The sequence below is a fragment of the Thamnophis elegans genome, chromosome 13, assembly GCF_009769535.1.
Source record: "Thamnophis elegans isolate rThaEle1 chromosome 13, rThaEle1.pri, whole genome shotgun sequence".
NCBI classification, from domain to species: Eukaryota; Metazoa; Chordata; class Lepidosauria; order Squamata; family Colubridae; genus Thamnophis; species Thamnophis elegans.
The window spans coordinates 4,468,283-4,482,458 of record NC_045553.1 but is presented as its reverse complement, the minus strand read 5'-3'; the positions used below and the strand labels follow the sequence as shown (position 1 = coordinate 4,482,458).

The following is a 14,176-nucleotide window of genomic DNA, read 5'->3' as shown; positions in this document are numbered from 1 at the left end:
TCTTTTTCCTTCCGGCTGGAATCTATAATTTCAAACTTATCCTAGAGTCTTCCTACATCACCACTGCCTTTAAAAGAAAAAAAACATAAAACCTCTGGTTGAATTATTCCTAATTTCATAAATCGTGAAATCAAGGGACCTTGGAGGTCTTCTAGTCCATCCCTGTGCCCGAAGCTGGAATCTTTACAACTACCTGGACAAATACGTCCATGACCAAATATACTTGAGTCCAGTTGTCCTCATTTTAAGTTTATTTTCTTTGAAACTGGACAAATGTAAGCTGCCCAATGTCTTCTTGAAAACCACCAGCGAATGGGAGCGCCCGTAACTTCTGGTGGGAAGCTGTTCCACTGGTTCATTGTTCTCACTGTCGGGAAATCCCTCCCTATTTCCAAAACTGGAGCTCCCTCTGACAAGCAGTCCCACCCCGTCCCTCTGGTAATTTCTACTTCCCTGACAGCGGAATTGGGGAAAAGATGGTGAAATATCATTATTGTTATTTTTGAATGCAACTATCGTTTCCCAAAAGTTGCTCAAGTGAGCGTTCAGCCACAGACGATGTTGCTTCGTGGAGAAGTTGTCCTACCTTCTCCGTTACAAGCAGGATTGGCAATCCCACCAGCTTCCTGCAACCTGTTGGCCAGTCCCACGATGGCGCTGTCCCAGGGGTGAGTTGCTCTGAAATCTGCTACCGGTTTGCTTCGCGCGCGCATGCGTGCCAACAGCACACTTTGTGTGCAGGCACCCCGCAGGTGCTAAGAAGCCTCTCTGAGTCTGCTATGCGACAATCAGCTGTGCCGCGTGATTTCTAGTGAATATAAATCGCACGGCGCAGCTGATTTGTCATACCGCTGACTACCGGCAGCATTTTTTTTGCTGCCGGTTCGAGCGAAAGGGTAGCATTTTTTTTGCTACCGGTTCGAGCGAAAAGGGTAGCATTTTTTTTGCTACCGGTTCGAGCGAAAGGGTAGCATTTTTTTTTTGCTACCGGTTCGAGCGAAAGGGTAGCATTTTTTTTTGCTACTGGTTCGAGCGAAAGGGTAGCCTTTTTTTTTGCTACCGGTTCGAGTGAAAGGATAGCAATTTTTTTGCTGCTGTCGAGCGAATGGATAGCATTTTGTTTGCTACCGGTTTGAGCGAAAAGGTAGCATTTTTTTTGCTACCAGTTTGAGCGAAAGGGTAGCATTTTTTTTGCTACCCGTTTGAGCGAAAGGGTAGCATTTTTTTTTGCTAACAGTTCGAGCGAAAGGATAGCATTTTTTTTGCTGCCGTTCGATCGAAGGGTAGCATTTTTTTTTGCTACCGGTTCGAGCGAACAGGTAGCATTTTTTTTTACTACCCTTTCAGGCGAACCGGCCTGAACCGGTAGCATTTTACCCCTACGCTGCCGGTTGATTTGAAATCACAACTTTATCTTCTCTCCCAGCCAGCCAAGCGAGTTCCCTTGTCCTATTTGGTGCTTCAGTTTTTTGTTGTGTTCCCCCCTCCCCCCAAAAAACCCCTTCTAACACAATTCAGGATGTACACCTCAGGAACAAGTCCTGCTTGGCGAGGGGACAAAAAGCTCCGCTTCTCATGTAAATAGCTCTATTTTTAAAAAACAAAGCTAGTTTATCCAGGGTTCGACGGAACTACTTCTACAGGGAGCGCGTCTTATGTATCCGTTCGTCTCGTATCCAAGATTTCTCGACCGTAGCGACTTCCAAGCTGTGCGGACTTCAACTCCCAGATTTCCCCCCGCCCCAGCCACCGCGGGCAGATCTCAACTCCCGGAACTCTCCCAAGGCTGGTTGTGGGAATTCTGGGAGTTGAAGTCCATGCATCTTATAAAGCCGCCAAGATTGAGAAAGGCCTAAATGCAAGCAAGTCAGCTTCAAGGATTCCGTCCCCCCCCCCCCCCCCAGTGGCTCCTTTCAAATTGTGTACCTGTGGCAGGTGACCCGTAAGGACTCTTCCCCTTGGATTGACATTGGGCTCATAGCGATGCTCTCTCCATTAAAGAACCAAAATCCTGCTTTGACTTCTGTTGTGCCTAGTCTTTGAATGTATAAATGAACGGCAAAGCTTGTTTTTACAAAATGTTCCTTATTTTTCTTTGGATGTGCACAGAAAAAAAAAAACACCAAAATTCACTTAATGGAAGGATTCGTGCCTCTCTTTCTGTCCCGTCCCTGAGATTTGTAATCTGGTTGTCTCCCCCCCACCCACCCCGTCGTCCTGCCTGTATTTCAATTCCAGGTAGTCCTCAACAACGGTTCAGTTAGTGACCGGTTACAACGGCACTGAAGTGACTAAGGACCGCTTTTCACGCTTCAGGATGGCGGTAGCATCCCCGCAGTCACATGATCAAAATTTCAGACGCTAGGCAACTGACTCATGGTTACGACGGTCGCAGTGCCACCTTCCCGACGAGCCAAGCTAGATTCACTTAACAACCGGGTGACTAACAGCTGCAATGATTCCTGTGGCAGGAAAGTTGGTAGAGTAAGGTAAAATTAACTCCACCAATGTCTCGCTTAGCGACAAAACCATTTGGGCTCCATTGTGGTCGTAAGCCGAGGACTTCCTGTATTATTTCCGCTCGAAGCATAAAATCGTGACGAAGTGAAGGTTTTCCTTGGCCATTATCCCAGTCCATTTCCTTTGTAACTCACCTTCTGCCCTTTGAAATTCCACCCTAGTTATTCCCATTCTTCCTTGCATCCGAAATCCCCTGGCTTTGTTCTGATTGAGGCTTCCCCAAAAAGCAGGAAGCAGAGTCCTGGTCCTGACAAAACCCCTTTTATTAAAGGAATGTGAATTCCTCATTCACATTCAGCCAAGGCCTGGCAAACAATCTTTCAAAGGAGTATTTATGACCACAGATCTTATCTTGCTTGGAAAGCTTCCATGTCAATTATTTTCCCAAATGAGGTGCTGTGCAAGGAAAGACTTGTCACAGAGTCTCAGATTCACAGACAGATCTTCACACTCCTGAAATGAACAAATGAATTGTTTCCTGAAAAAAACCCCTCCCCTTTTGCTCCTCTTTTATTCCCTATGGGAGGGGCCATTCATCGTCCAACTGGCTTTACTCCCAAGTCAACCCTGATTTCTGAGCTGTTCCCTTTTCCTGGCAGCTCTGCGCATGGGCACACTGGGAACAGGCTCCAGCTGTTCCTCTGCCTCACTGCTCTCTAGCTCTGAAGGTAGCTGAGAACTGCCAGATAGCCCCCACCACCCCGGCCTCCGAGGCAGAGCCCTCGTCCAATCCTCCAGGATTAAAAGAGCCGAGGTGGCGCAGTGGTTAGGGTGCAGTACTGCAGGCCACTTCAGCTGACTGTTATCTGCAGTTCAGCGGTTCTAATCTCACCGGCTCAAGGTTGACTCAGCCTTCGATCCTTCCGAGGTGGGTGAAATGAAGACCCAGACTGTGGGAGCGATATGCTGACTCTGTAAACCGCTTAGAGAGGGCTGAAAGACCTATGAAGCAGTATATAAGTCTTACTGCTAACTGCTATTAACCCATGCTCCTCTCCAACCTCCTCACTGTCCGAATCTGCTGCCAGCTCCTCTGGCGGGCCACAACAGGCTTAGGAAACCGCCAAAAACCAACTTTGCTTTTCTACGGGTGGGAAGATGGATTCACTCGGCCCCACAGATCTCTTACCTTAGCCCTACTTTAAAAAACGCCAAGCCTCTCAACACGAGCAATAAAACACTCCGAAAATGTGTCAAACTTTGGAGGCGGGCAGAAAGAGAAAGGCGCCACACCTTTTTTTTTCCGCGGTGCATTTATTAAAACCCCTTTCCAAACAGGGATAAATATCAAACTTAAGATAGACCGGCGGGGCTAAAATACTAGTTTCTGGCTGCTGCCCGTTTGAGCTGATTCCATCCCGAGGAATAAAGCTGTTGGGACGGCTGAAGATACACCCAGCCATTGAAAGCACCAACTTCCCCTGCCAATGAGAGAGAAATGTGGGAAGTGGGCTGCTCCCCGCTTCCTTTGGCCCTTATTGCTGCTGTGATCTTGAGCTCCAAACGGTTGATTTTTTTTAAAAAAAAATTAAAAACGAAACAGGTGACGGGGTGACGGAACAGGTCTAGGATGACGAGACGGACGTTTTCAGGATTCGAGACCCCCTTGTCCCTCTTTGGCAGCCGTTAAGCCATCCTGTGACCTTGGGGTGGGAAGCGTTGGGAGGATTTAATTCTCGACGGTTCAACTGGCCCACACAGTTTGGATGTCCTCTGGGTGTCTTGCAGGCAGCTTCACGCTTGATGGGAGCAAAACCACAGCTGCTAAATCTGGATCCAAAGAACAGGTGGGGAGAAAGCAAGGCACCAGTTCAACTAAACGGGATACTCTCTCTCTCTCTGTGTCTGTGTGTGTGTGCTGGGGGAATGGGACGGGACGGTTTTAACAGCAAGGATGATGCTGGGGTGATTTGTGACAGCAATTCCTCTCTCTCGGACGAGTCCGCTGTCCCTGCCCTCTCTCATATGGGCTTGTACAGCAACGTGGTCACGTATTTCTTCTTGTAACGGTGGGTGGCACTGAGCACCATCACGCCATCCTAAGGAGAGGACAAGAGAGGGAAGAGAAGTTCAGAAGACAGAAGAACCGTCAAAAGGAGGGCCCTGTAGCGGCGAGGGAGGCCTCTCTGTTCTGACCTGGGCTTCCCTGAGAGCCTGAAGCAAAGTCTTGGTCCCAACAAAAAAAAAACCCTTTTATTAATTGACTGGATTCTGCTCATTCTCATCCAGCCAGTTCTTTCAAGGGAGGATTTACAGTCACAGACCTTATCTGACTTGGAGAGCTGCCAGGCCGATCTCTGCAGAACTTAGCAAGAGGTCTTGGAGAGTCATGAACCAATGAAGCGAACTAATTGTCTCCTGCAAACTCCACTCCCCTTTCGCTCCTCTTTTATTTCCTCTGGGAGGGCCATTCACCTTCCACCTGTGGCCTTATTCCCAGGTCTACCCTGATTTCTGACTTGTTCCCTTCCCCTGGCAGCTCTGCCCATGCGCACACTAGGAACAGGCTCCAGCTGTTCTTCTGCCTTACCGTTTCTGACTCTAAAGGCAGCTGATAACTGTCAGACGGCCCTGGCCCCCTCTCTGCCTCCGACACAGATCCCTCATCAGAGCCTTCCCCAGACTCCAGGACTGGCCTAGGTTCCTCCCCAACCCTCCTCACTGTCTGACCCTGCTGCCTCCTCCGCTTGCGTGCCGGAACACTCTTACCTTGATGGAGAGGGCGTAGAGGTGGTTTAGCATGACATGATTAGGTTCAGGAAGGAGCGCCGGGTCGCACTAAAAATCAAGAGATTTGGGTTAGGACTGTGACTTCGAAAAGGACCCATAGACGGGATGTTCACTCAGCCAGATGTTAGGCTTTCTTCCTGCCCCCCAACCCCAGTACAGGTAGTCCTCTACATTCAACAGTTCCCTTAGTGACCGTTCAAAGTTACAAAAACTTTGTAAAAAGTTTTTACAAGCACTGAAAAAAGGGACTTCAGGCCATTTGCAGCATTCCCATGGTCGCGGGATTGATATATTTGGATGCTTGACAACGGACTTGGGTTTAGGATGTCCCAGAGTCCTGCGATTCCCTTTGTTACGACCTTCCAACACGCAAAAGGGGGAAGCTGGATTCGCTTAATGGCCGTGTGACTCAACTGCAGCGGTTCACTTAATAAATGTGGCAGAGAATCAAGTTGTAAAATGGGGCAAAGCTCCCTTGACGAATGCCTCGCTTAGCAACCTCAGTTTTGGGCTCAATTGTTAAAAACTAGGCTGTAAATTGGGGGGAGGGGGGGGGCGCTCACTTAACGTCTAGCAACAGCGCTTCCGATCCCAATTAGCATCGAAAGTTGAGGACCGCCTGCATTAAAAGAGGTTGTTAGGGTTCCGACGGATGCCCTAATTAAATCATGAGCCTCCAGCCAAGCTTCAAAAGAAATCCAGTTATTTATTAGCTTCATGTCGGCACGTTCCCAAGGGAAGCCAGTTCTGACACCATGTAATTTACGACCCAATTATGACCCGTTTCCCGCCTCCCCCCGTGTGTGTGTCATCAACCACATTCACCAATGGGACAGTTTCCCGTGTTGGAGGGGATCACTCCCCTCCGGCTGTTGTAAGCAACCCTGGGAGACATCCTTGAGAGAGAGAACTCTGGAATGTGCACCTGTCTTTTGCTGCCGTGCCGATTCATCGGTTTCCTGTTCCCACTTTTCCTATGGCAACTCGAGAGCAGGCCAGGGATGCTTTGCGAGTTGACAGAGGTGTTACAAGAACAGATATCAATTTATGAAGCCGTCTTGGAGACTCCTCTCCGGTTTTAAAGCTTCTTGAAAGAAAGAGGAGGCAGCCTCCTTAAAGGTCTGAAAAAGCTCTGTCGGGTGTACTATTTGAAGTAGCGTACACGTATACACACGCACAAATACTTAGCATAGGCTTCCATTGTTTCACGCCCCCGAGAACGCTGGCAGCTGTAGTTTCAACACAACTGGAGAAGGCCAAGGAGGGTTGCGTGTTTGTTACCTGCTTCTCTACACTCTACTTACGGAAATCCCAGTGTCTTTGTTGAGGATGACTTGCAACAGGTGGGGAGGAAGGATTGGGGGCGACTTGAACCTCTCTTCCGGCTTGACGATGTAGGGGTCCTGGTGATACGGTCCGGGGGGCGAGCTCGACAATTCTGGGGAGGGGAAACAAAAGAGGGGAACATACTTCATCAACGATGCCCAAGCTTGGCAACTTGAAAACTTGTGGACTTCCAACTCCCAGAATTCTGGCCAATCGCCGGCCATCGGCACCCCGATCAACCAATAGGAAGGCACCACATCAATAAACTCATCAAAGAGCCCAAAGCACATATTCCAATAGAGAGGACGGGGTCCAGGGCGACTCCGAAAGCTCGGAAGAGTAAACCTGTGGTCCAAGTGACCGACCCGGATTAGATCTTGCAATAAACAGAATCTGCTGTCCTCACTTCCCTTCTCAAATCCTTGCACCCGCCACTAACCTGACACGTCGGAGCACTTTTGGGAATCGACCATTAAAGCATCAAAGACTTCGAAGTCGGTCTTCTTCACTTGGATCACATTATTGACGGTTCCTAGTTGGCTGGTCACGACAGGCTAGGAAGAGAGGTGGTTAAATCCAGCAGGAAAGCTTGTTAGAGCAATTCAAACATTCAAGCAATTCAAGCTTCCGTTTTTCTCTTTTTAACAACCTGATAATCCCTTGCAGGGTGTAGTCTGGCCAACTGAATGGAGATGAGTGTTGACTGGCCGGATGCCCCACCTGTCGCCAATGTGGAGTTTCGTTCGGCAGATAGATTCTCATTGTGCCCAGAGAGAGAGGGAGAAATCTCTGCCTCTACCTAGGGTCGAATTCCCAGCCTCACGGATTGTGAGGTGACAGCTCTGTCTCTAAGCCACCGGACCACTCAAGTTGCTCTATATTTAGGTAAAGGTTCCCCTCGCACATATGTGCTAGTCGTTCCCGGCTCTAGGGGGCGTTGCTCATCTCCGTTTGAAAGCCGAAGAGCCAGCGCTCTCTGAAGACGTCTCCGTGGTCATGTGGCCGGCATGACTAAATGCCAAAGGCGCACGTAACGCTGCTCCCTTCCCACCAAAGGTGGTTTTCTATTTTTCTACTTGCATTTTTTACCTGCTTTCGAACTGCTAGGTTGGCAGAAGCTGGGACAAGTTAACGGGAGCTCACTCTGTGACGCGGCGCTAGGGATTCGAACTGCCGAATGGCCGATCTTTCTGCTTGACAAGCTCAGCGTCTTAGCCACTGAGTTTACCTCCCCAAATATTAGCCTTTCAAATGGAAAGCTCAGCTTAAAAGTCTCTTAAGTGTATGGGAAAGGTGACAAAAGGAGCAACAGGTGGATGCTTGTTAAAGAAAGTTCCAGCCTGAACTAAGGAGGAATTTCCTGACCAAGATAATAATGAATCAGTTGGACGGCTTTGCCTTTGGAAGTTGTGAGTGGCTCCATCACTGGAGGCTTTTAAGAAAAGATGGGACAAGGCCTGATGGAGAACCTATAGCACGTATGCACGCCATCCAGCTGATCTTCGTGCATGCCGGAGTGTTCTGACCCCCCCTCATCCCACACCAAAGCACACTCCGAGCCAAAGATAAGTTACGGCATTTAATTAACAGAAAGACGGGTCCTTGGCAGCAAACCGCCACAGGCAAGCTTGGGCAGCAATAAACACAGATAAGGCTTGGCAACAATCCAGCCTGCCAAGCTCATAACAATGTTCTCCGACATTCGTTCCTGCGTTGACTTCTGTAAGAAGGGCGTGTGCACAAGTAGTCTTTTTATAGTCTGGAGAGGAGCCTAATGGCCACCAGCTGAGTGCAATTACCTCCTGTAATTGCGTAATTGTTCCTGACGCCTAGTAGCTCTTCGATGGCGTGCATCCAGGAACAACTCACTCTCCGGCTCACTCTCCCTTGTCTCCTCCCCACTGGTCCAAGGCTCAGGTGCCCCCTGGTGGCCAACCAGCCTCTCTGCGCCCTACTCGGAGTCGGAACCCTGTCCAGGGCCCTCCACATCCTCCAGAGCTGACTCATAGGGCCCCTCGCTGTCGGAATCTGGTGGCAGCTCCAACGGCTCCTGCTGGGCCACAACACTGGAGTACCAGGAACCCCAAAACCAGGTGGCCAGCCCATTTGTGCATGCGCGCCAACCAGCTGGCCTTTGAGTTTCTGAGCCTGTGGCGCATGTGCGTTCCAGTTTGGCCACTCGGTGGCAAAAAGGTTCGCTATCCCTGGTATAAGGACTCCTGCCTTGAGCAGGGGGTTGGACTAGAGCAGTGGTCTCCATCCTTGGCCACTTTAAGACTTGTGGACTTCAACTCCCAGAATTCCTCAGCCAGCAAAGCAAAGTCCACAAGTCTTAAAGTGGCCAAGGTTGGAGACCACTGGACTAGAAACCTCCAGGGTCCTTTCCAGCCCTATAAATATTCTTCTCTTGGGGAGGGGGAGGAGGAGGAGGGGCAGCCTAGTGAAACCAAGCCTCTTATCTTTTCTGAACCATCTTCACCGTTTTGACTTCGTTCTTTGCGACTTTAGGAAATCAGGTAACAACTTTTGTGCCAGAACAGATTGCGAGAGATTTATCGCTACGAATACATAAATCCTGCAGGATAGCCCTTTCAAGAGCAGCTGGGCCACAGTCGTTATTCTCCCCCCCCCCCAAAAAAACCAAAATGACAAGAAGATACTTTTTAATTGGAATCCGGGGAAGAAGCTCAAGTGCCAGCCGTCAAAACGGGAAGCCGTCCATTTGTTTGTTCATTCCCCATTAAAAATAATAATAATAATGAGGCCTCACCTCGGAAGGATCATGTGTCCACTGTCCGTCTACGAAGAACTTGTACTGGTGTTCGCCTTCTGGGAGATCGAGGATGGCTACGAAATTGTTGTGGCTGCGACAAGCAGGAGGGGGAGGTTGGGGGGGGGAGGAAAGACACAACCTGTTAACACTCTTGTTTTCCTCCAGAAAACTAAAAAAAATGGGGGGGGGGGGAATAAAAGCGGAAGAAAAAGCATCTCCTGTAATCAAGACGAAGGGGCGGTTGGGGAAATGTCAAGCGCCACCAAATCAACCCAAATGTTCCACTGCCTATTTATGGGATGGATAAAGCATATCTCTCTCTCTCTCTCTCTCTCTCTCTCGTCTTTCTCTCTCTCCCTCTTTCTTTCTCCCTCTTTCTTTCTCTCTCTCCCTCTCTCGTCTCTCTCTGTGTCTCTTTCTCTCTCCCTCTTTCTCTCTCTCCCTCTTTCTCTCTCTCTGTCTCTCCCTCTTTCTCTCTCCCTCTTTCTTTCTCTCTCTCTCCCTCTCTCGTCTCTCCCTCTTTTTTCTCTCTCCCTCTTTCTTTCTCTCTCTCTCCCTCTCTCGTCTCTCTTTCTCTTTCTGTCTCTCTCTCTCCCTCTTTCTCTCTCCCTCTTTCTCTCTCTTTTCTCTCTCTCTCTCTCTTTCTTTCTCTCTCTCCCCCCCTCTCTCTCCCTCCCTCTCTCATCTCCTCTCTCTCTCTCCCTCTTTCTCTCCCTCTTTCTCTCCCTCTTCTCTCTCTCGTCTTTCTCTCTCTCTCTCTCCCTCTCTCGTCTTTCTCTCCCTCTTTCTTTCTCTCCCTCTTTCTCTCTCTCTCTCTCTCCCTCTCTCGTCTTTCTCTCTTTCTGTCTCTCTCTCCCTCTTTCTCTCTCCCTCTTTCTCTCTCTTCCTTTTCTCTCTCTCTCTCCCTCTTTCTTTCTCTCTCCTTTTCTCTCTCCCTCTTTCTTTCTCTCTCCCTCTTTCTCTCTCCAACTTTTTTTCTCTCTCTCTAACCAACGCCGCTCCTGTACGAACCAATTCTTCCCCCACGGGATAGGAAGCTCGAGAGACTCCCGGTTTACCTCCGAGTCAGCGGGAGTTTGTTCCAGTTGTTGAAGGAGCCCGATAAATAAACTTCCTTGCCTCCGCCAGTCCACCGGAAGACAGTCGGCTGGGCCTGGGTGGGAGCCTTGTCGCTCACCTCCAGATCGTGTTGCCAAGCGAGGAATTCGTGCTTCTCCATCGAAGCCTAGAAAACAGCAGAAACAGGCCAGGTTTCGTTCCGAGAGATCATAGCTTGTGAGAGACCGTGGTAACATCGGAGGCCTTGCTACGGGTCCCGTCCCCTAAAGAGGAGATGGGACTTCCAGGCAGGGTCTACCGTATATCAGCACACCAAGGATGACAGCTTGGCCTCCCGGCTACTTTGGGTTGTCCTCATCTTACGACTGGGGGTTTAATGGCCGTTCAAAGTTACGATGGACTCCCCAAAAGCTACTGATGGCCTGGGTTCAAAGTTCCCACATCTCTTTCTCATAGTTGTCTGTGAGATTGTGGGGGTGGAGTCTGGACAACTGAATATTTACTGGCCAGATGCCTTTCCTGTTGCCAATGCGGAGTTTTATTCAGCAGACATATTCTCATTGTGCCGAGAGAGAGAGAGAGAAAGAGAAATATCTGCCTCTACCTAGGATTGAACTCACAGCCTCCTGATTGTGAGGCGAGAGCTCTACCTCTAGGCCACCGCGGCACTCTCATTCCCAGATATGGATGGGGAATATTGGGTTTTTGAGGTAGTAACGTTCATCGTTAGGATATTTCTTCCGCAGCAAGAAATGTCACCTACCTTCATTTCTTCAGCATTGTAGAGGTCAGCATCTTCGGGACTGTCCATCAAAATCTTGGGCCTGTCTCCCTCCTTTGATCCCCCAGGGCTGTCTCTTCGAGGGGTCTTGTGACCCCCCTGGCGCTCACCCCCCTGGCGTTCACTGCTGGTGTTCCCCATGGCTGTCGAGGGGGGTCAGGGGATGGCGATGGGCAATCTTTTATTTCGGTGGCTGGCTAGTTGACCTTGTAAAAGAAGGAAGAAGAGGAGGAAACAAACTTTAACTAAAGAAAACCATCAGATGCCTTGAGGGGAACAGGCAGATAGACCTTGGCTCACAAAACAGTCCGTTTATTGACCGTTTGAAGTTACGATGGCGCTGAAAAAACATGGGCGCATGGCTGTTTCTCAGCCTTACGACCGTTGCAGCGTCCCCATCAAAATTCAGGTGCTTGGCTGAAGAAAACAATAGTTATAGCAATAATAATAATATACATGTCATTTCTTCAGTGTTGTCACGTGAAAAGATATACTTAAATGTTTACAAAATGTGAGGGTGTTTATTCTATTTCTAATTCTATTTCTAATTCTATTCCTTATCGCTATTCTATTTCTAATTCTATTTTTTATTCTATTTCTTATTCTATTATTTCTTTTCTGCTATTTCTATTCAATTCTTATTCTATTATTATTCTTATTTTCTTATTCTATTCTTCTCTATTCTATTCTTCTCTACTATTTTTTTCCTTTCTTTTTCTATTCTATTTCTAATTCTATTTTTTATTGTATTTCTTATTCTATTATTTCTTTTCTACTATTTCTATTCAATTCTTCCCATTCTATTATTCTTATTCTCATCTATTATTCTTTTGCTTTTCTTTTTCTATTCTATTTCTAATTCTATTTTTATTGTATTTCTTATTCTATTATTTCTTTTCTGCTATTTCTATTCAATTCTTATTCTATTGTTATTCTTATTTTCTTATTCTATTCTTTTCTATTCTATTATTTGTATCTATTCTTATTCCTTTTTTCTTTTCTTTTTCTATTCTATTTCTAATTCTATTTCTTATTGTAATTCTTATTCTATTATTTCTTTTCTATTTCTATTCGATTCTTCCTATTCCATTATTCTTATTCTCATCTATTCTATTATTCTTTTTCTTTTCTTTTTCTATTCTATTTCTAATTCTATTTTTTATTCTATTTCTTATTCTATTATTTCTTTTCTATTATTGCTATTCGATTCTTATTCTATTCTATTATTATTATTTTATTCTATTCTTTTCTATTCTATTATTCGTATCTATTCTATTATTCCTTTTTTCTGTTCTTTTTCTATTCTATTTCTAATTCTATTTCTTATTGTAATTCTTATTCTATTATTTCTTTTCTATTTCTATTCGATTCTTCCTATTCCATTATTCTTATTCTCATCTATTCTATTATTCTTTTTCTATTCTATTTCTAATTCTATTTTTTATTCTATTTCTTATTCTATTATTTCTTTTCTATTAATCCTATTCAATTCTTATTCTATTCTATTATTACTCTTATTTTCTTATTCTATTCTTATCTATTCTTTTCTTATCCATTCTATTGTTCTTTTTTATTCTTTTTCTATTCTATTTCTAATTCTATTTTTATTGTATTTCTTATTCTATTATTTCTTTTCTACTATTTCTATTCAATTCTTATTCTATTATTATTCTTATTTTCTTATTCTATTCTTTTCTATTCTATTATTCGTATCTACTATTATTTCTTTTTTCTGTTCTTTTTCTATTCTATTTCTAATTCTATTTCTTATTGTAATTCTTATTCTATTATTTCTTTTCTATTTCTATTCGATTCTTCCCATTCCATTATTCTTATTCTCATCTATTCTATTATTCTTTTTCTTTTTCTATTCTATTTCTAATTGTTTCTTATTCTATTATTTCTTTTCTATTATTGCTATTCAATTCTTATTCTATTCTACTATTATTCTTATTTTCTTATTCTATTCTTATCTATTCTTTTCTTATCCATTCTATTGTTCTTTTTTATTCTTTTTCTATTCTATTTCTAATTCTATTTTTATTGTATTCCTTATTCTATTATTTCTTTTCTACTATTTCTATTCAAGTCTTCCTATTCTATTATTCTTATCCTCATCTATTCTATTATTCTTTTTCTTTTCTTTTTCTATTCTATTTCTAATTCTATTTTTTATTCGATGTCTTATTCTATTATTTATTTTCTATTATTGCTATTCAATTCTTATCCTGTTCTATTATTCTTATTCTTATCTTTTCTATTATCTTTTTCTATTCTATTATTATTCCTATTCCATTCCTACCTGTATAAAATCCAGGCAGCCCAGAGAAACCCGGGGAAAGGGGGCGCCATGGAGACCCAAGAGCCTTTAGGTCCTACCTCGCAGGGCTGTTAAGTCTAAGTGGGGGAAGTAGGGGGGTAAGGGCTCCCAAACCCAACACCCCAACCCTCGCTCCTTGCGCGACAAAGGAGGCGCCGATGAAGCAGCCCTGCACCCGGCTTCCCCAGGGCCGGCCGCCGCGCTCTGCACATGCTCAGGAACCCCCAAGTCACCTTGCGCCCGGTGAGCCGCCGATGCAGACCGCAAAAACCACCCGGTCCCTTCACTTCCGGACTCCGCCTTCCGGCCACGCCCCTCCGCTGCCTCTCTTTCCGCTTCCTGTAAGAGGAAGTCGCCGGTCACGTTTAGGTACGCGCATGCGCCTCAGAGCCCGAGGGCTCTTTTCCTTCGTTCTCGGCTCCCGGGGCTTGCTATGACACTTAATCGGCCAGGAGGGGGCAGCAAAGAATGATAGGTGGAAGTGGGGGGGGGAGAGGGAGTCACGCCGGCCGGGGAATGCTGGGAGTTGAAGTCCACCCTGCTTCAATGTGGGGGCAAATTTGAAAAGGCTGGGCTGGGCTTTATACGCGCGTGTGAGAATTGGGGTGCAGCCAGAAGAGGGGGGGGGGAGGGCTTCTTTCTCCCGTGCACGCTTGCACTCTTGCCA

General features: G+C 46.1%; 1 protein-coding gene across 1 annotated transcript; it reads right to left on the bottom strand.

Moving 5' to 3' along the window:
* Positions 1-4,041: 4,041 nt before the first annotated feature.
* LOC116517105 (5'-AMP-activated protein kinase subunit beta-1) lies at positions 4,042-13,828 on the bottom strand. The gene is made up of 8 exons (XM_032229889.1): positions 13,743-13,828; positions 11,172-11,395; positions 10,408-10,574; positions 9,347-9,440; positions 7,016-7,130; positions 6,555-6,688; positions 5,230-5,298; positions 4,042-4,559 (listed from the first exon to the last, which is right to left on the bottom strand). Exons 2-8 carry the CDS (start codon positions 11,328-11,330, stop codon positions 4,482-4,484), a joined length of 816 nt encoding a protein of 271 aa, XP_032085780.1. The 5' UTR covers positions 11,331-11,395; positions 13,743-13,828; the 3' UTR covers positions 4,042-4,481.
* Between the last annotated feature and the right edge of the window lie 348 nt (positions 13,829-14,176).

Coding starts and splice junctions, on each gene's coding strand:
- LOC116517105 (XM_032229889.1), bottom strand. CDS start 11,330: ATGGGGAACACCAGCAGTGAACGCCAGGGGGGTGAGCGCCAGGGGGGT. Junction 10,575..11,171: donor ACAATGCTGAAGAAATGAAG/GTAGGTGACATT, acceptor GCTGTTTTCTAG/GCTTCGATGGAGAAGCACGA. Junction 6,689..7,015: donor AAAGTGCTCCGACGTGTCAG/GTTAGTGGCGGG, acceptor TCCCCTCCCCAG/AATTGTCGAGCTCGCCCCCC.